The sequence below is a fragment of the Rhinolophus hipposideros genome, assembly GCF_964194185.1.
Source record: "Rhinolophus hipposideros genome assembly, chromosome: 21".
NCBI classification, from domain to species: Eukaryota; Metazoa; Chordata; class Mammalia; order Chiroptera; family Rhinolophidae; genus Rhinolophus; species Rhinolophus hipposideros.
In genome coordinates, this window is record NC_138067.1 from 33,601,428 (window position 1) to 33,622,416 (window position 20,989).

At 48.4% G+C, this 20,989-nt stretch overlaps 1 protein-coding gene across 6 annotated transcripts in view; it reads left to right on the forward strand.

Moving 5' to 3' along the window:
- ACSF3 (acyl-CoA synthetase family member 3) overlaps positions 1–20,989 on the forward strand; it is a 63,909-nt gene that overhangs the window by 17,189 nt on the left and 25,731 nt on the right. For all 6 annotated transcript variants that reach the window (XR_013992088.1, XR_013992089.1, XM_081030399.1 and 3 more), the window contains 3 exons: positions 5,349–5,503; positions 7,369–7,517; positions 14,429–14,541. Coding sequence is in view for 4 of the 6 variants with exons in the window: in XM_081030399.1 (XP_080886525.1) it covers positions 5,349–5,503; positions 7,369–7,517; positions 14,429–14,541 (417 nt within the window). In the remaining 2 variants the exon portion in view is untranslated. The remainder of the gene's footprint in view (positions 1–5,348; positions 5,504–7,368; positions 7,518–14,428; positions 14,542–20,989) is intronic.

Consider the following 20,989-nt stretch of genomic DNA (forward strand, 5'->3'; position numbering starts at 1 on the left):
CTTCTCATGTAATGGAACCACAGCATCTGTACTCTTCTGTGTCTCGCTTCTTTTGCTGAGCATATTTTTTGAGGTTTATCCATATTTCCTGTGTCAGTGCTTATTTCCTTTCTATCACCAAGTATCCCACTGTTGTTCTTCCATTTTCCTGTTGCCCCGTTTGGCTTTATGACTAAAGCTTCTGGGAACATTCTCGTGTCAGTCTTTTTTGCACATGTATGTTTGCATTTCTCTGGGGGCAAATAGCCAGGGATAGAATTACTGGGTAATTGGGTCATGAGCGTAACTTCATAAGAAACTACCAAGCCATTTTCAAAGTGGTCATCCATTGTGTGCGCCCATCAGCAGGTGACAGCAGCAGTGCTCCATGCCCTTGCCAACAGGGGGCGATGTCAGGCTTTGAAAATTTCAGTCATCCTGGTGGGTGTGTAATGCTGCCTCCCTGTTGTTAAAATTTGCATTTCTCTGATGAATAATGATGTTGAGTATGTCTTCATATGCTTATTGGTCATTCAAAGATATTCTTCAAGTCTTTTATCCCTTTTTAAATTGGGTTGTTTTTTTTTTGTCTTTTTGTTATTAATCTCTAGGTGTCTTTATATATTCAGGATAAAAGACCTTGGTCAGAAAATCTGTATTGTGAATCACTCCCCCCAGTCTCTGGTTTGTTGTTGCACTTTTTAAAACAGTCTTTGATAAAGAGAATGTTTGGAGTTGATACATCTGATGTGGAAGTGGTAATGGTGGGCCTCATTGACTTATTCTCAGTCTTGGGGAAAGCTAATGTTTTACTATGAAGTGCGATGTTACCTGTAGCATTTTTTAGATACTGTATCTTAGTGTGTTTTTATTATAGAGTGGGTTGAATCATATCAAATGGTTTTTCTTTATCTACGGAGTGATCATATCTAGTTTTCCCCTTTATTTATTTATTATTTATTTATTCCTCCCTTTATTCTGTTACTGTGGTTAGTTACACTGATTAAAGTTTATAATGTTTCTAATGTCCTAACCTGGTGATCCTTCGGGAAACTGTCCTGGTCATGATGCATTTTTTTTTTTTTTTTATTGATTGCTAGGCTTGATTTGCTAATATTTTGTTATGGATTTTGCATCTGTGTTCTGAGGAACACAGATCTATAGTTTTCTCGTGGCGTCCTTGCTAGGCTTCTGTACAGGGTCATGCTCACTTCCACAGGAGTTTGGCCATGTTCCTCTTCTTCTTCTCTCTCTGGGAGCATTTGTGTAAGGCTGAAACTATTCTTTCCTTTGGTAGAATTCACCACTGAAGCCATCTAGACTGGACCTTTCCAGGAAGGTTTTAAATTAAGGAGTCGGTTTCTTTAAATATAATCTTATAATACTTATATCATTTTCTTTTTTGTTTCTTGTGTCAGTTTTGGTAATTTTTTGTTTTTAAAGGAAGTTATCAAAATTGTCAAATTTGGGCCGGCCCAGTGGCTCAGGCAGTTGGAGCTCCATGCTCCTAACTCCGAAGGTTCCCAGTTCGATTCCCACATGGGCCAGTGGGCTCTCAACCACAAGGTTGCGGGTTCAACTCCTCAAGTCCCGCAAGGGATAGTGAGCTCCGCCCCCTGCAACTAAGATTGAACACAACACCTGGAGCTGAGCTGCCTCCCAGATGGCTCAGTTGGTTGGAGCGTGGGCTCTCAACCACAAGGTTGCGGGTTCGACTCCCACAAGGAATGGTGAGCTGCGCCCCCTCCAACTAGCAACGGCAACTGGACCTGGAGCTGAGCTGTGCCCTCCACAACAAAGATTGAAAGGACAACAACTTGACTTAGAAAAAAGTCCTGGAGGTACACACTGTTCCCCAATAAAGTCCTGTTCCCCAGAAAAAAGTCCTGGAAGTACACACTGTTCCCCAATAAAGTCCTGTTCCCCTTCCCCAATAAAAAAAAATTGTCAAATTATTGGCATGAAGTAGTTTATAATTTCTCTCGCTGTCCTTTTAATGTCTCTAGGATCTGTAGTGATATCTCCTTTAAATGTCTGATGTTGCAGTTTACGTTTTCATTGTTTTCTTTATCATTCTTATTTTAGAGGTTTATCGATTTTATCAACCTTTTCAAAGAACCAACTTTGTTGATTTTTTCTAATGCGCCTGTTCTTTCTATTTCATTAACTCCTGTGCTTTATTTCCTTCCTTTAGCTTCATGATACATTGCTATTATTGTTGCTTTAAACAGTCAGGACTCCTTAAATTTATTTTTTAATTACCCATGTATTTCCTTCTCTGGTGCTCTTTATTTGTTCCTTAGGTTTGTGCTTCCCTCTTGGGTTGTTTCCCTTCAGCCTGAAGAACTTCTGATAGCTCTTGTAGCTCTGCTGATGACAAATTCTCTCAGCTTCTTTCACTAAAAATGTTCTTATTGCATCTTCCTTTTTTAAAAACAGCTCTCTCGAGATTAACTCGCATACCATAAAATTCACCTATTGTAAATGATTCAGTGGTTTTTAGTAAATTTAAAGTGTTGTGCAACCATTATCTCAATCTCTGCTCCCATGCCCAGCCCCTGGCAACCACTGTCTGCCTTCTGTCTCTGTAGATTTTCCTTTTTCGGACCTTGCATATAAATGGAATCATATAATATGTGGTATTTTGTGTCTGGCTTCTTTCATTCTGCAAAACATGTTTGAGTTTCATCCGTGTTGTACCCATGTAGATCAGTAGCTTGTTCCCAAATAGCATCCCATGTATGGCTGTTCCACATCTTTTTCATTCATTTACCATTTGATGGGCATTTGGATCACTTCCAGTTTTTGTCTATTAAGAATATTGCTGCCTTGAACATTTGCATACAAATCCTTGCGTGGACATGTTTTCATTTACCTTAAGTAGATGTGTAGGAATGGAGTTGCTGGGTTGTGTGGTAAGTGTATGTTTAATGTTTTAAGAAACTGCCAAACGGTTTTCCAGAGTGCTGTATTGTTACATTGTTGCCAGCAGTGCATAAGGGATCCAGTTTTTCTACATCCTCATCAACACTTGTTTATTTGTTTTGTAAATTATTATTATAGTCATTACAATGTGGATATGAAGTATCTCGTGGTTTTAATTTGCATTTCCCTAATGACGTTGAGCATTTTTCATGGTCTCATTTGCATCCGTAGATCTACTTTGGTGAACTGTCCATTTAGTTCTTTGCCCCATTTTTAATTGTGTTATTTGTCTTTTTATTGTTAGTTTTACGTGTTCTTTATAGATTCTGGACACAAGTCCTTTATCAGATTTATGGTTTGCAAATATTTTCTCCCAGTCTGGCTTGTCTTTTCATTTTCTTTATGGTATCTTTCTTAATGGTATCTAAATACATATGTATTTAATTTTGATGAAATCAAATTTTAAGATTTCATAGAGTATGCGTGGATAGATAATATATAAGAAAATTAGCCTAACCAAAGGTCATGAAGATTTTCTCCTGTGTTTTTTTCCTAGAAGTTTTATGGTTTTAGGTCATACGTTTAGGTCTCTGGCCTACTTTGGGTTACTTTTTGTGTAAGGTGAGAGGTCAGGGTCCAAAATTAACCTTTTTGCATGTGGATTTCACTTGTCTCAGCAGTTAAAAAGATTATTTTTTCTTCCATTGAAATGACTTGGCTCCATTGTCAAAATCAATTGACCATCAATGTATTGGTTTATTTCTGGACCCTCATCTGTTCCATTGATCTGTGTCCACACTGCGTTCATCACTGTTGCTTTAGAGTAAGTCTTGGAGTAGGAGGTATAAGTCCTCCACCTTTATTCTTACGTTTCATGTTTCTTTTGTCTCCTCTGAAACATGAAGGACCTCTGGGTCCTTTGCCTTTCCATGTAAATTGTATGGTCAGCTTGTCGATTTCTGCCACCCAGAGCTTGCTGGGGTTTGGGTGGGAGGAATGCTTTGAAGCTGTGGCTCAGTTTGGAGAGATTTGCCATCTTATCAATATTGAGTCTTCCAATACATGGAGATGGAGTATCTCTTCATTCACTTAGCTCTCTCTCTTTTCCTTTTCTAGGACTACAGTTATAGCATGTTAGATTGTTTCATGTGGCCCACACATTGCTCTCACTCTACTCTTTTTTCTTTTCTTTCCGGTCTATACTTCAGTTTAGATGATTTCCATTGACTCATTGTTCACTTCTTTTATCTTTTCTTCTGCTGCATTTAGTCTGTTAAGTCTATCCAATATTTTATCTTAATTTCAGATAATATATTTTCTAGTATTGTAATAGCTCTTTTTGCAATTCCACTTCTCTAATGAAATCCTTGATTTTTCCATCATTTTGTTAATCCTTTTTTTCTAAATTCCTTAGCCTGTTTATTGTAATTATTTTAAATTCCTTGTCTGAAAATTCCAACATCTGGATCTTCTGATGGTCTGCTTCTGTTGACTTTTTTTTCCTTAATCATGGGTCACATTTTTCTGTTTCCTTACATGCTGTGTAATTTGAGGGGGTGCCAGTCATTGTCTTTGCAAGAATATTATTTTTTCCCTGGAGAGGCAGCCTTTCCTCTGTCTAGCAGCTAAAGTAAGGAGCTAATTCCTACCATCCAGTTAGGAATTGGGATGGGATGGGTGGGACCACAGCATTAGTTTCCATTTTTCCAAAGTTTCAAATGCCTTAGGGACAAGCTCTGTCTACATTCAGTGTACTGGGCACCCCGCACCATGAACTCTGGGCTCTCCATCCTGACCATGGACTGACTTACACAGTGCTGCTGCTGTGAAAAGAACCACATAATGAGCATAACACACCAGCTTTGTTTGAAGATTAGGGATAACACATGAGCACTTTAACTGGTGAGAAACTTGAAACATCTTTATATTAAAACAAGAAACATCTGTTACAGAGTGAAATACAAAACTCGCTTGACTTTTCCCAATAAAACACAAGTCGTCATCTGTTCACCATCTGTTGCGTGCCCCTCTGTGCCAGTCACTGTGCTGACTCTCAGGTTCACTGGTGCCACTCGGAAGCGTCTGAGGTGCCAGCATCTTCTCTGACAGCAGATGCAAGGCTGGACCTGTGTCCCTGCACTTCTCTCTGAACCCTCTCCCTCTTCATAGGTCACCCCTAAGGCTGTACACAGATGTCTCCCGACAACAGGACAACTTCTATGGGAATGGCCAGAGGTGTTGTCACTCTATGACAGTGAGATGCCCTTTTAGGTGGGAACTGCTTATGGACCCTTTAACGCTCCGGAAAAGGAGAGGCCTCCACTAATAACACTGTTCCTAGGACTGAAGGCATCCACACGTGTGTGTGTGTGTGTGTGTGTGTGTGTGTGTGTGTGTGTGTGTTTTCTAATCTTTTTGCTCTATGCTTCTTGTTTTCTTTTTAGGTGTGGGAAAAGTTCTTAAGTTCTGAAACTCCACGAATAAATGTATTTATGGCAGTGCCTACAATATACACAAAGTTGATGGATTATTATGACAAGCATTTCACCCAGCCTCATGTCCAGGATTTCGTGCGTGCAGTGTGTGAAGAAAAGATCAGGTAAATGAAAACAGGCCAATTTCCTATCCAGAAAGTCTTAAAGATCAGCACGTAGTCCTTATTTCTAATAAATCAGTTCTGCTAAGTTTTAGGAAGCAGTGTTTTCCATTTCCTTTAAAATATACATCTACGTATTTATATCTGCATTCTCTATAGATCTGTGTGTATTTTATATCTGTCTCTGCCCTATCCCTCGGTAGCTCTATCTACATGTACCGTGTTACCCCGAAAATAAGACCTAGCCAGACAATCAGCTCTAGTGCAGCTTTTGGAGCAAAAATTAACATAAGACCCGCTTAATATCGATTTTTGCTCCAAAAGACGCACTAGAGCTGATTGTCCGGCTAGGTCTTATTTTCGGGGAAGCACAGTATATATCTATCTGTATTCTATCTGTCTTTGTCTGTCTTCTTATGACACAGTCTGAGGATGAGGGTAAGGACAGTGAAGGACTGACCATTTCCCTCTCGTCCTTTCTGACCCCACATCTGCGTCTGCAGCTCTTGGAGTCCTCCCTGCTGGGGGCCCATCACAACCCCCTTGACAGAGGTGCACCCAAGTCTTTTGGGTCCGTCAGTGGTATAAGTGTGCTCTGTACTCTCTCAGGAACCTGTAGACATGGCAGGCTCCTCTCCCTGCTTGTTACTGAAGTGTGACCCTTAGAGCGCACACCTAAGTGGGTAGCTTGGTGAGTTTCACAGGCTCAACAGACGCGTGTCACCAGACACACGACAAGCTATGTCTGTGGTAAGCATAACCTTTTAACACCAGAGTGAGTGAGCTGCTAGACAAACATGAATTTAAAATTCTAAATGTATTTGTGTGCATGTCCCTGTGACCTCCGTGTCGCTCCAGGCATCTGATTCTTAGTTCTTAAGGAGAACACAGGAAGGGCACCTTTGTTTCCCAGAGAGGATTCTGGATTAGCCAAGATAAATATTTGATGTTGTTATGACTTTGCTCCCACCATCCCTTTGCTCCTCTTCTGTAAACACGTTTTGCTGGAACTACAACCCTTACCTGGTGTTGCCTGCTGCCCATCACGTGCCAGCCCACCCTCTCACAAGGCATTGTGGAACTGGGCAGCTGTTGATGGAGGTGTCTCATGCTCAGCCACCAATACGAAAGTGGGATTAGGAGCACATTCTACCCAACCCTACAGAACCCAGGGCAGGAAGACCAGAGAAGGAGAAGAAACCAGGGTTTCCTGGATTTCTGGGCGACAGAGGCCCTGAGACCGCTCCAGTTTGGGCTTGTGGAAGGGCGTGTCCTTGTGAGCTGTACGTCCTTATGAGGAAACACAGTGGTTGTTCCTTCTCCGGCTAGAACTAGGACCCAAAGCTTCTTCCTTTCTACACATGATGCTTAAGTGACATGGTGTACACCAGAGCAGTTCGGAGCTCTCAGATGTTATATAAATGTCATTGTCACCATCGTGAGCTTGTTAGCATGAAGCAGTGCGTATGTCCCCCAGCTGTGGGCTGCCCCCTCTCCTCTGCTCCTCGTACTCCTCAGACCTGGTAGCACTTTATCCATGAACTACATTCTGTTGTAGTCATCTTATTGCTGTTATTTGGAGTGGTTTGTGAGCAGCATGTTAATTATTTGCAAAGCATGCCACTGAAGACCCTAAAATTATTTTTTTCTTTTACCTTGATTACCCATTCCTTTGAAAGACCTGCTTGCATTCTAAAATACACCCAAAAAATTCTTTTCAAAGAACAAAGTTACATTATAGCCCCAACTACAGTTTGTATCGTGAATTTTACAATAGTGATGCCAAGTGAAGAATGTTTTACGTCGTTTTTTTGTTGCGCTGAAGAGTAGTGTCATTAAGCTAAGGTTACCTCTGATTTGCCGGCTAGGTTGATGGTTTCAGGATCGGCTGCCCTGCCCCTGCCTGTGCTGGAGAAGTGGAAAAACATCACAGGCCACACTCTGCTGGAGAGGTACGGGATGACAGAGATCGGCATGGCCCTGTCCAACCCCCTGACCCCAGCAGCTCGCCTGCCAGGTACGCACACAGCCCTCCAGCAGTGGCCTCCCCTCTACTCTGTGCCCCTCAGGTGGGCCAGTCTGTGGAGGGTGCTGCCCTACTGGGCCAGGTTGTCTGCTGGCTGGAGCCTCCCAACCAGGTGCCCGGAGCCATGCAAGGCCAGTGGCAACAGGAGAGACGACAAGTGTTGGGGGGAGAGGTGAGAAAATCTACCACCTGTGCTCAGGGACCTGCACACGTGTGGATGGCCCACTGCTCTAGACAGGTTTTTGGCCTTTGGTCTCCCTATCCAGCCTTCTCTAAGATGTTCCACTCTGACTAGCATTTAAACAGACCTTCACGTCCTGGGTCCTTAATGGAATCTGCAAGAAGAGCCCAAGGCCTGAGATGGGATTGTGTTGTATTGTATTGTATTGTATTGTTCTGTTCTTGGCTCTTCTCTAGTCCTCATGAGAAGTCATCTCCATTGTGTCCAAAGCACAAGTAATATCTTATTAGAAGTAAAAGTAAAATAATCCTACATCTACATCTACAGCTGTACATCCATGTATCTTGCACATTCCATAAAATTCACCTTTCTCACATTCAGTTCTGTGAGTAGTTGTGTTGCTGCCATCACACTCCAGATATTGAATTGCCTCAAAATCTTTCCCTTTTTGTGTGATCAGCACCTCTTCTATCCCAGTGTCAGGTTGGCACTTACCTGTTTTCTCTTCCTGTAATTATGCTCTTTCTAGAATGTCATATAAATGAATCCTACAGGGCGTGACCTTTTGAGTCTGGCTTCTCTCATTTAGCGGGACATGTATGAGACCATCCATGTCATCACGTGTCCCTTTCCGTTGCCACGTAGGATTCGTGGGGTGGACAGGCCACTGTTTTTCAACCTGTTTTACCAGCTGAAGGACGTTGGGTGTGCAGGTTTTTGTGAGCCTCGATCTGTCCTCACTTCCCATGAGTAAATACCTCAGAGTGAGACTGCTGGGGCAGAAGGTAGTCTGTATTCAACTTTCTAAGTAGTGCCAAACTGTCTTCAGAACAGCCCCTTATAGAGAGGGGTGACCTTACTCACTGACAGACGAGGAGATAGACTTCAAGAAAACCTGCCCAAGGCCACAGAACAGGTACATGATTGAGCAGACATTCACACCGTTAGGCAAGGGTGCCCACTTGACCGGAGCACAGCGGCACAGCATACAGCCCAGTCTGAAGGAAGAGAGGGAGCGAAAAAACGGACAGGAAACTTTCTGGGCCTTAATTACAAGAGCAAATACAAGGCTGAGAAGCCAAGACCGGGAACCAGGATAGGATGGAGCGAACAAAGGGTAAGGCAGGGACCATCTGTAGGAAGGAGACTTAGGGACCATCTGTAGGCAGAGGCCTGGAGGCCCAGCTAGGGGCTTACCCTAGGATTCTGGGGGGAGCTGGGCAAGCAGCCACCCTGGAGAGAAGTACACCAGTAAGGTCCCTGACTGACCTGGCATCCTCCAGTTCCATCTGAGTGGGCAGAACCCCAAGACTCCAAATCCGCAGGTTTATTGGGCAGAAATTCCTGAATCTTAAATTATAGCTGCAGCTCTTATTCAGGCCCCAAGGACCGTGTGTGGAACATCAGAACATGGACTGGGTGTAGTTTCTCTTCTGTACACTGGAATCAAATTTCTGTGATTTTTTTTTTTTCTTTTCTGTAAAGCAAGCCTGTAAGAGTCGAGTGCAGTGTCAGTTCTTTGGTTTGGAAAGAAGTAAATAAAGTAACCCTCAACGTGAAATTCAAGAGTGCTACATGAAAATCCCTAAAATACAATCTCTGACCATCATTTCTGGAGAAATCAGGTTGAGGAGGGTTTTTTTTTGTTTTTGTTTTTTTGTTTGGTTTTTTTTTTTTGCACCTTTAGGTCTTCTCTGTGCACCTCAACTCCTGGGCTGGGGATCATTTTTGTTACAGGAAAAAAAGGGTCCTTGGCTTCACATTGGCAAGAATTCAAACATGAGCCAATATAGAATTTAAAGTAAAAGTCAGTTTATTTGGCAGAGAGTAAATAAGGAAATAAAGGCCACGCCACAGGCAGAGTGGAGATCTCTAATCACTAGTGGAAGAAAGACCCCTTCCATTGCCCCGGGCTGGGTTTATATGTGTTTTCTGTTTCCATGGAAAAGTCACTGGTATGGGGAGAAAGGAGGCTAGAAGAACAATGGTATATTTGACTTCAGTAAGATGGAAGAAGAATAGGGGCAGGCTGGTTTTTAACTCTTGTAAAGTACAACCTGTGTTTAATTTGCCGTGGACTTAACTGCAGGGATGGTCCTAATGGAATCTCTAGTCTTCCGGAGAGATTGCTGTGTCATTGATTAACGTCTGCCTGAGTTCTGTGTCTGAGCACGTAGGCAGCAGGCTTGGAATCCAACCTCTTAGTTCCTTCTGCAAAAACAGTCCTTGCGCCCCTCCCCTATATTAATTTCAGCCGGAGGCTGTGGACTCATGTTGGAGCCCCAGCTTGTGACCCCTTCTCACTGGGGACACAGCCATACCACCCTTCCTGGCCTTGTGGGGGTCGTTTCTGGAGTCCCCTTCCTTCCTGCTGCCCGCACAGCCTCTGAACGCTGCTCCTATGGTCGCCCGAACAAACACCAGGATTCATTTAAAGGTTCTGAACACCTGAAGGGGTGCACAGAAGGGCAAGGTCAGCCTCAAAGGAGGGACTCACTGCGTGAGGGTAGATGTTTGCTGTGTGTTAAGCTCTGGGTTGGATCTGATTGTTCATTCTGTGTCCCATGCGGTTACAGTGAAGGGAGATGAATAATTCATGGCTGAGCGCTGCTGGGCCTAATGACGCTCTAATTGGAGGTTGAGATCAGAGGCGCTAATGGCTCCTGCAGTGGGACTCCGTGGAGCGTTGACAGGAGCTCCAGGACCTTATCGGCCTGTTTCCATTCTCTTGGGACCAGCTGCAGAGCAGCCTCGCTCCCCAGATGCTGGACAGAGCTGCAGGCCAATTAAAGTTATCTGGGAAGAGCTGACAACTGTTTTAGAGAGGTGGAAGAATGACATACCACTTCTGACTGTGGCCAGTGCTGCTGCCCAGATGGACGCTAGGAGGGGGTGCTGTCCACGTGATGCTAGGAGGGTGTGCTGTCCACGTGATGCTAGGAGGGGGTGCTGTCCACGTGATGCTAGGAGGGGGCGCTGTCCACGTGGTGCCAGGAGGGGGCGCTGCTACGAGGGGGCGCTGTCCACGTGGTGCCAGGAGGGGGCGCTGTCCAGGTGGTGCTACGAGGGGGTGCTGTCCACCTGGTGCTAGGAGGGTGGCTGCTGCCCAGTTAATCCTGCACTGCCAGGACCAGCTTGGGAATGGAGTGGGGTGGGGTGTTTCTGGGACTCTGTGGCTGCCCCGCCCATGGCTTCAGTCTCTTTTCTATGTGGACCTCATTTCAGTGCCATCGACAGGGCTGTGAAATTCAAGTCATTGTCTCTGCTTTGAAAGTTAACTCTATGGCTGTGTTTGTGAGGCCATGATTAATTAAGATTCTGTCAACACTTTCATTATAGATCTTAACAGTTTGTAACTTTCACTTTGAGAGGGCAGAAGAGGCCTTACCTAATTGAGCAGAAGAGCAGGAAGAGTGTGTGGAGGGAGGTTTCTTCCTTTTTAAAAAAACATTCAAAAGAGAAATGAGTGGAGGGCGGTGGTGGGGAAACTGGCCTTTTTTGCATTCGAGGAGGAAGTCCATATGTCCCTCTCTGATAAGAAATGTATCTTTGATCTTTGTCCCCATTCCTGGCACAGAGCTCCTAAAACCCTTGGAATTTCCTAGATCATAAGGGTCTTTTTAAATTCATGCCAAGCCACTTGCCACCACACCTGAATGTATGTTAAAGAGATGACTTTTGGAAAAGCCCTAAGGATGGTGACTGGTTGTCAGAAGAACAGGTGTTTGAAGGGTTGGAATTCAGCCCCACCCTGACCACCTGGGAGGGGAGAAGGACTGGAGGTTGAATTAATCACCAGTGGTCAGTGATTTAATCAAATCGTTCCTGCATAATGGCACCTCTGGTGAATACATGCAGGTGCTGGGAGGGTGGCTCTTTTGGAGAGCCTGGAAGCTTGGAGCCCCTTCCCCCATCCCTGCCCTAGGCATTCTTCCATCTGGTTTTTCTGAGGTTGAATCCTTATAACAAACTGGCCTTTTGGTAAGTAAACTGTTTTCCTGGGTTCCGTGAGCTGCTCTAGCAAATTATTGAACCGCTGAAGGGGATTGTGGTAACTTCTGATTTGTAGCCAAGTCGGACAGAAGCTGTGAGCAACACCACTTGTGACTGGCAGTCACTGATGTGACCCACTGAAGGTGGAACCGAGCCCTTAACCTTCTCCACGGGCGCCTCCAATGGCTACTGTAAATGGCCAGGCCCCTCATGGGGTGGCCACATGCCTCCCTGCCCTGAGGCCTGTGGGCAGACCCAGGAGGGCTCCCTTGTCCACAAGCATCTCCGTGTGGTCCCAGAGCCTAGATGGAGCCTCTGCTTCCTTCCTCCTGGGGAGTTGAGCACAGGGCTCACACCTGAGGAGCCGTCCCTATCTGAGAGCGCTCAGTCAGGCCTGAGTAGGCGTCACACTGCTGCTGAGACAGTCCTCTGAAGGCAGGGAACAAGGATCAAGCAGGCTTTTATTTCTGGATGAAGTGGTTGGTCCTGCTTAGGATTCTGTACTTACGTTGATGAAGTGCGTCCTGATGCAATAATCACATTCTGCCTGATTGTTTAAGGTGTGTTCATGGAACTCTTTATCTCTGGCAGGTACTTGAAGAAATCATATCTGACCAGTCTCAGAGGATAATAAATCAATTTCCAGTATTTGATGTTTCCTCATTATTCAGGCTAATCACCCTGCCCAGCACTGCGTCACCCTTGCTCAAGCAGCAAGACACATCTTACTAGTACAGAGTACGGAAGCACTGTCAGCTCCATGGGGCCTACGGCACTGCCGGGGCGCCTGGTCAGCGTGGCCTGTCTGCGTGTCCTCCTGCCTGGCTTCATCCCACACACAGCTTTTCTCTTCTGCATGTTACCTGCCCAACTCCTACCTTAGCCCTTTGTTCCATGGCTTCTACACACACTTATCATAGAGGATGGCGAACACTCCAGTCACTAAGGGCTAAAGCCAAGGTCAGCCTACTGAAGTTTGACCGTAAAACACAAGTAGTTGGGAGCATCTGGAGACCTTGGACCCCCCAGCTTTGGTGGGTGTCCCAGCAGTCCAGGCTGTGGCCCCACCTGACTCACTCTACTGGTGTATCTGTCAGTCCTCAGCAGACGGTGAGGTCCAGGAGTGTAGACGACAGGAGTTCAACTTGTCAGTGAAAAGAGAGTTCCACAAAGAAAGGGGTCATTGAATCTAGAAAAGAGAATGAGCTTGAGGTCCACTGGAAACTGAATTTAGAGTGTGCAGAATGGCAGTTGGTCTTGACTGTGCCCAGGGTCAGGCCAAGGCTTTCAAGTTCAGAGAGGGCTGGGCTTGGACCCATCTCCACATTCTCAGGCTAGTCCTTGTCTCTGGTCCCCATGTCTTGGCTCCACACCGGAGATGAAATGCCCCTACTTCCAGGCTGTCTCAAGTCCTGAGTGTCCTGGAGCCTGTGTGGCTGCTGGCTCCAAGTAGATACACCCCCAAGAAGAGATGGGAGGACATACATCGTACGATTCTTTTTGTGTGAAATGTTCAGAGCAGGCAAATCTATAGAGACAGAAATTGGATTAGTGGTTGTTGGGTGTAGGGGTGAAGGGTGTGGGGAGTACTGCTGATGGGCACAGGCTTCCTTCTGGGGTGATCACTGTAGCTAGATGGTGGTGATGATTGCACAACTGTGAACGTGCTAAATGCCACTGATTTGCCACTTTATAATGATCAATTGTATCTTACATAGATTTCCGTAATTTTAAAAATCTTTGGAAGCAAAACAATAAAATAAAAATAAAGAAATGGAAGGATGCTGGTCTGTCTGCTTGCTGCCTGGACAGGGACCCAGATTTCTGACCAGAGTAGAGGAGCAAGGCTTCCAGGACATGGAACAGCAGAGAGCTCACCAGGGTTATGGGGCCCAGGCCTTGCTCCCTAGGACCTCAGGTGCAGAAGACAGGCCGAGGAGCACTGTTGTCGCAAAACGAGACGGATATAACAGACCTGGGAAGGGCTGTGGATCGAGGACACTGAGGGATCACAGAGAGTTTGCTGACCCGGCTGCCTGGGACTTTTATCCCCTGACAAATCCTCATTGATTCCAACAGTTACAATAAAGGGCCTGAAATCTGGAAGTGAATTCTCATAGATGCTGAGCATTTGGTCTTGGAATCTCTGCCCCGCCTTAGTCATTTATTACAGTGGCGGGGGGGGGGACACGTCCGTCCTGGCCACCTGCCTTACCTTTGTAGGTTCACAATTTGATTGTGAGCTGGCTGAGCACGCTGGAGGCTTCAGGTGGGATGAAGACACAAGAAACCACAGGTGTCTAATACATGAACCCGAACACCAGTGGTATTATCCCCATGTCACGAGGATCCCTGCCCACTGCCCAGCTTCCTGCATCGGTGCCTCTTGGGACCTTCTCTGGACAGAGGTACTGCAGTGCCGTTACTGCCCAGCCAGGTGCTGGGGGACAAGTGGAATCTGTCGCTGTCCCTCCTGCCCTGGGTGCCAGGACCTTCCTGAGATGACCGGAAGGCTCTCTGGAGCATTAGGAGCCAGGCCTCACACACATTGGCAGCTGCGAGTACTGACTGCTGCTTCTGCAGCTGTGGGGGCACCTGCGGCACCACGTGGGGCCCCGTGCTCTTGGCTCCTGGGCCTTCTCCCCTCTGTGCATGACCAGGACCACAGGTGGCATGCGGTCCTCTCCTTCAGAATCCCTCTGACCCCATGTTTCTCCTCTCCCTGCAGGTTCTGTGGGGACCCCACTGCCAGGTGTCGAGGTACGCATTGTCACAGAAAACACGCAGAAGGACGGCTGCCCCTACATCCTCCATGTGGAAGGAAATGAGAAGGACACCAAAGTGAGTCACTCTGTTCTCAGCTGGCAGCACATGAATGTCGCATGGTCAGAACTGCCCAGCAGATGTACCTTGATGGTCTAAATGTGAAAGTAAGGAGATTTAGCACTTGTGACAGCGTGTTCTAGAATGTTTCAGAACATTCAGGCCAGTCACAGAGGTCGAGGGTCTCTGCTTTGGAAGTGGAGTCCCCACTGTGCAGGAACAGCCCTTCTGCACAGTGAAGATGCTCCTGATAACTGGCATTTACCGAGGGTGCCCATTAGTGTTTCCAGGCACTGCCCGCCGTGTAGACAGTGTAAGAGGACAACCACGGCCCAGCTGAGCCCCGACCTCCAGGGCTCTGCATGGCTTCTCCCCGGGCTCCGTCCACTGGGGCTGCTTTGAGGTGGGTCATGACAGCCTTGGCTAAAGACAGCCCAAATTCAAACAGAAGTCGTCGTAGGTGAGATCTGGTTAAAAATTCTGTGCTGGCAGCACCCTGGCGCCCACTCAGAGCAGACGCCAACACAAGCTCCCACGGCAGGTGTGGCCGCTCCAGCGGAAGCCCTTTGGGCCAATTCACAATGCCCTTAGAATTAAGGTTACACGCTTCTACTGAAATCATTGGTAGCTCTCTCTCTTGGTTTCTATATTATTCTAAAATGGACAAGGGTGAAGAAGAAGAAAGGGACGTTATCTTATTTCAGTGAAGATTTTAATAGCTACAAATGTGCTGATCATAAGTGAAGGGGAGTCGCAGAAAGGTTTAGGGGATTAGTAGGAAATGGAATTTTTGATTTAAAAGGAAATTATTCTCTCTACAGCTGATATCCATATTAGACATCTCATGTGACTGATTTGATTTCTGATACCCTGAGGTTTCAAAAGATGAAAGTAGTGAGTCCTCATTGCAGCGTTTCCTGCTTTCTGAGCACCATTGGCCCCCGTGAGTCTCCCGCTCCGCATCCCACATGTGCCAGGAGGGCCTGAGGACAGGCCAGGCCCTGTGGGCCACGGTTTCCACGTCTGAAATGGGAGGGTTGAAGAGATGGTTGTTGAACATTTTCCTGCGGGCAGATAGGTGGAACTTAGGTGCTTTTAAGTGTAATTTTATGAACATTTTCAAAAAGACATCAAGAAGTAGGTGTTCTGTTGGCCCAAGAAAACCTCTTACTCCCTCCCGTGGAGGGTTCTCGCTGCTTTGTTACTCTCTCAACCTCCCGTTCCAGATGTGCCGGCCTCCAGATACGGCCTTGCTCCTTCACAGCCTGTGGGCAGCTTCCATCCTGAGAGGCCTGAGCCACTGCTGTCCCTCTCTGACCACCCTCTGCCTGGGCTCTCGTCTCTGCCCTGCTGGTCTAGAGCCTTCAGCCACACCCACAGCGGGGGTCCTTTTCTGGTTCTCACCCTGTGCCATGCACCGCACCCTGCCCCCTGCCTCTTTGTAGACTCCTGCTTACCTCCAGGTCACCAGCCCTCCATGCATTTGATGGCTGCTTCCCCGCTGGGTGCTCAGCCCGTATGCTGGGTGTGCATACACCCAGCTGAGAGTGCAGGCCAGGCTGTGGGTTCCAGGGACACGGCTCCATCAGGAGGTACCCAGCAGAGAAACTGTGGGGGGGGGGGGTCCATCAGACGCTAGTGGCACAGGGAGCATCATCCATGACGGTGCCGCCTCCGCTAGGTGCCGGTCACCTGATGGCTCGGCCCCACGCGCACCTGTTCTGCCGGAAGTGGCAGAGGTGTTGCCAGAGAGAAGGGGTGGGGTGGGGTGCAGCTTCCTCTTAAATTACAATACAATTTAACTACTTTGCACCTGCAGTGACAAGCAGTAGGCCATCTGACAGCTCCTTCTCTCTCGTCTTTGATTGTTTCAGTCTATAGACAGTTGTGCACTGAAAACGCTTAAAATAGAAAGAACTGGCAGGCCCGGCCTACAGCGTCTTGACAATCAGGGAGAAGGCAGCACTTGTTCCACAGGATGGGGGCTCAAGGGGAGTGAGCAGCATGGGCTGGGGGCCTCATGAGCCATGGAGGCTGGAGGGGGCATAAGGGAGCTAGGGTCTCTTCCTCCCTGCATAGTGAGCCTGTACAGATGTACCTTGATGGTCTAAGTGTGAAAGTAAGGAGATTTAGCACTTGCGACAGCATGTTCTAGAATGTTTCCAACTCAGTGAAGGGATCAGTGTGACAGTCCAGACTGGAACTGCCTCAGTGGCCAAATGGAGGTTGAGGTCTACTCCGTGGGAAGAGACACCAGAGGGCCTGTTGTCCCGCATGTGGGAATATGGTATATCTGGACCTAATGTTTGGTCCTCTGACCAGTAAGGCTGAGCTAGGCAGAGGCCATCCCCGGGGTGACCAGGACCACAGGAGGGACCCCTGGTTAAGTGCCGGCTGCAGGGACCTGCTTCTCTCTCCCTACGGTCTTGCTTGAAGGGGCCCCCTGCCATCGTGGCACTATTTGCCTGATCCCACCTCCAGTACAGCAGGACACTTAGTTGCAGCATGTTACCTGTGAGGGCTGCAGCCCAGAAACAGGGCCTTGTGGTCTCACCCATGGAGAGAGTGGCAGCACCTCCCTCTTGTGTCTTGGTGGCATTTATCAAACTTCCTCTAGCCTTTAAAAGTGGGGACTCAGAGATATTTTTCACTCTCCCTCACCCCGGGACTTTATAGAGTGAGAACAGAGCAGGACACAGGCAGTGACCTTCGTGGAACTTTCCATCTGGGCTCTCCGCTCCCTGAGATGCGGCCTCAGCCCGAGCAGCTCAGGCCCCACACTTCCGTGCCTGTGACTTCCCGGGATTCCCATCAGCACCATAAGTAGGAGCAGGATGGGCCCCGGGCAGGGTTAGGCCTGAAGGCATGAAAACTGTGAGGCCCAGACCGTCCTGAAGGAGACGTGTTTCTGTCAAATTCAGTGACATGTCTTAGAGGAAGCGGAAACGAACTTGTGGCCTCACTGGGGCCTGTGATTACTAATGAGTAGAGGAGAAAGCTGTGATGAGCGTGCTGACTGTCGGTGGACGGTGGCTGGCCTCTGACGCTGCCCAGGGCTGCAGTCCGCTTGGTTCTTTCGCAGATTGTGAACGTGCTGCTGAAAAGTGTTGATCCTGTCTCTGAAAAAGGCATTTGCCAGGCACAGTCCTTCCAGTTCCTGTCTGATGCCTTCTAAGTTCTCAGTTAGGGCAGCCCAAACTGGTAAGGACTGACTTTTTCATGGTCGGAAGTCAGGATGGCGGAAGATGATTTGTTTCAAGTGGTTTATTATTAGTAGTCTTAGTATTAGTATTATTTGTCGGAAGTAATTTTAAACTCACAGAAGATTTGCAAAACTAGCGGTACAAAGTATGCCCACACGCCCCTCCCCCAGACCACCTATGGTCAACCCCGGCCACCCTGTCTCCACACACACACAGGCTCTCTGTGTGCCCTGCGCCGTAGCCCTTCACCCAAAACACTCCAGTTCACTGGCGTAACATCCTCGCGAGCTTTCCTCTCCCGCACCGTGGTGTGCCTCTTGTCTGCCGACCCGTGATGTCACGTGTGGCAGGTTCAGCCTCGGGTCACGTGTCTCCTTTGCTTGTCATGGGGTATGTCTTGAACTTGGAAATGCCTCCTTCTTAGCCAGATGGTCACCAAGCCCTGAGACCTGAATGCCAGGCATGACATCAGCACAGGTAGCGTTTATCACAGAGAGAATGTGCTGACTGAGCAGGAGTGGACTGTGTGGTGACGGTGAGCACAGAACATGGAGATTCGGGGAGGACACCTTTGTGAGAACCTCTCCAGGGCCAGCCTGCTGTGGGCACCATGGCCCCGCTTCTCCCATCCGCTCCTTCCTTCTTTCATCCAACTAGCACATGGGCCAGGCAAGCCGAGCCCAGGCTAACCTCTCTGGGCCGGGCCCCAGGCCCCGTGTTGCTGTCAGAATTGGCAGACAGGTGTCTGCAGTAATGGCGCCCCCCTTGGCACACCAGTGCCATGCAGTGTCCCTCAGGCCTCTGTAGCCTGAGAGAATTCTGAGCTTCTCTGGCCAGAAGACACCACAGAGAATCAGGAGTGAGTGGCAGGGGCTCCTGGGCCTTTGTCTGCCCTAAAAAGGGGCGCCCTCCAGGGCAGAGGGGCAGCTGGGCCATGTGGTACTTCGCAGACAGCAGGAGGATCCCTGTTAGCTCCTGCAGGCAAGAGCAGGGGGCTCTCTCATGCCCACATCACCCCGTAGCTGGGGAGGCAGGGGGAGGCCTGGGCTGGAGGGTGGGAGGGGCCTGTTACAGGTCAGGAAGGTGACTCACTTGTACTGGGATTGGTAAAGCACACCTGTGTGCCCCACGGAGCACAGTCTGGGCTCTCACTGCATATCCTCATGCAGTGACTCCATCGTGTCTCCGTGTCCCCAAGAGTGTGGCTGCCCTAGCCATGGCTGCTTAGTAACATGGCCAGCAGCCCGGGGCGCTCAGTTATCCCAGCCATCTGCGGCTCCGCTGCCAGCGCATCCTGAGTCTTGCAACTTTTGTCTGGTGGGACTTTAGGCACGGGAAGAGTGGGCGCCCTGCCCCTCACCCTCCCCCACGGGAGCGTCTCTGCACTGTTTGAAGTGGTTCCACCTTCAAGGTTTCCTCTGTCTGCTGCCTCCCTGCTGGGCTGGGTTAACGCGCCTGCCCAGATCTCTGGCTTTGTTTGCTGCGATGCGTCTTTCATGTGCCACAGCCTCCAGCTGCCTCACGCCTATAAACTCTGCCAGCACGTCCCACACTATCTCTTTATTTATTTATTTTTTATTTTTTGAAATTGCTCACTTACATGAGAGCCCAACGCCAGCCAGCAACAATGGGGTCCATCAGCAGATAAAGGGCTTCACAGCTGTACGTAATGCACAGGGTAACCGGGCCTTCATGCAGAATCATCATCTCTTGCTGAGGATGCAGAGAGACCCGCGTGGGACATGCATGGGCTGGAACGGGAGGACAGCAGCAGTGAGCTTTGCTTCCTTTTATTTCCCCTTAAAAATTAATTATCTCGTAGTTTATCCATATGCAGGCTGTCACTCTGGACAGCAGACTGCTCTGTTGCCTCTCCTCCCCACGCCACCAGCATGTCCCGTCCCCTCCCCTGTCGCTGCCATCTGTCTCTGCGTGTGCCGCCAATTGCTGCACATGACCCATGGTGGGGCCTGGACATGCTGTGCCCCCCCATGCTAACGGTGCCGTCACCACAGAGGCACTCATTTCAGACAAACAGCAGATAGATAGTTCCTTGCCTCTTGCCCTGCGGTGGGGTCGCCACCTCTATCAAGGGCCAGGTAGGAGGTGGCATGACCCTAAAGGGGAAACCTCACACAGAAAAGCAAGTCCACTTGTCACCCTGCCATGCAGGTGAATGCCTGCGAGTTCTCAGCTTCCCTGTGCCTGTCTCTTCCTGGCTGTCAACCAGAGCCTGCCCTATAAAGGGATGCTCAGAAACACAGGGCAAGGAGTGTCACCTTCCTCCCATTGTCTCATCCCAACGCGGATGACCAGATCGTCCTGGTCCAAGCAGCGGGCAGTGCTGCGCTGGGCGGCCCTTTGTCAGGCCCCAACGGGAGCACATAGTGAAGGAGGGGCCCCAGGGGCCTTCAGGGTCGGGGGCTCTGCCATGGGTGCTGGGCCTGCTCACCTCCTTGGATTCTGGCACCTCTTCTAACATGCCCTCTATCACAGAGGGGCAGAGCCATCCCTTCATCATGAATTTGGCAGGTGTCGGATTCCACCTGGGGGCTTCCCAGCAACACCTGCTGCTGATGGTGCTGTTCCCAGTAGGTCACTAGGCCAGTGGAACGCAGTTCAGAGTTGGGGCAGACACTGCAGTCTCTGAAAGTGAGCTTCTGGCTGCTTCAGAGGAGGAAGCATTCATTCTCATGTTGGCAGCTCTTGGGCATGGCCCTGGTCACAGTAAAATGGAGTGGCAGTCATGTGCAGGTGCGTGCCCTCCATCACATGGTGTTCCTACATGCACAAAGATGGGGAGTCCCCTATAAAGACCAGATTTTTCACTGCCTTGTGGAAAGCAGGTGTGGCATGAAGTCACATGAGATGGCCGGACACCCAGGGTCTGGCTGCATGCCCCATCCCACCTGCACCCGGAATGCCCTCAGGAACAGCTGGGGTCCCCAGACCACAGAGACTGGACCCCACGGACCACCCATCCAGCCCTGCTCTTCATCTGGCGGATGTGGATGTCGAATCTGAGTGATTCTGAAAAATCCCAGCAGAAACCCCTGCAGGGCTCTGGCGCTGCACGTGGCCCAGTGATGCAAGCGACAGATTTTATCTTAGATTATTTCCTATTTTTCTATGATATTATTCTCCTCACACTGTTCGCCTTCTGCTTTACCTTCTTCACCCTTGATTATCCCCTCATACCCTTGTCTCTAAAATTTACACACATCAACCACCAAAATTAAATTGACCTTACTGTCCCAAGGTCT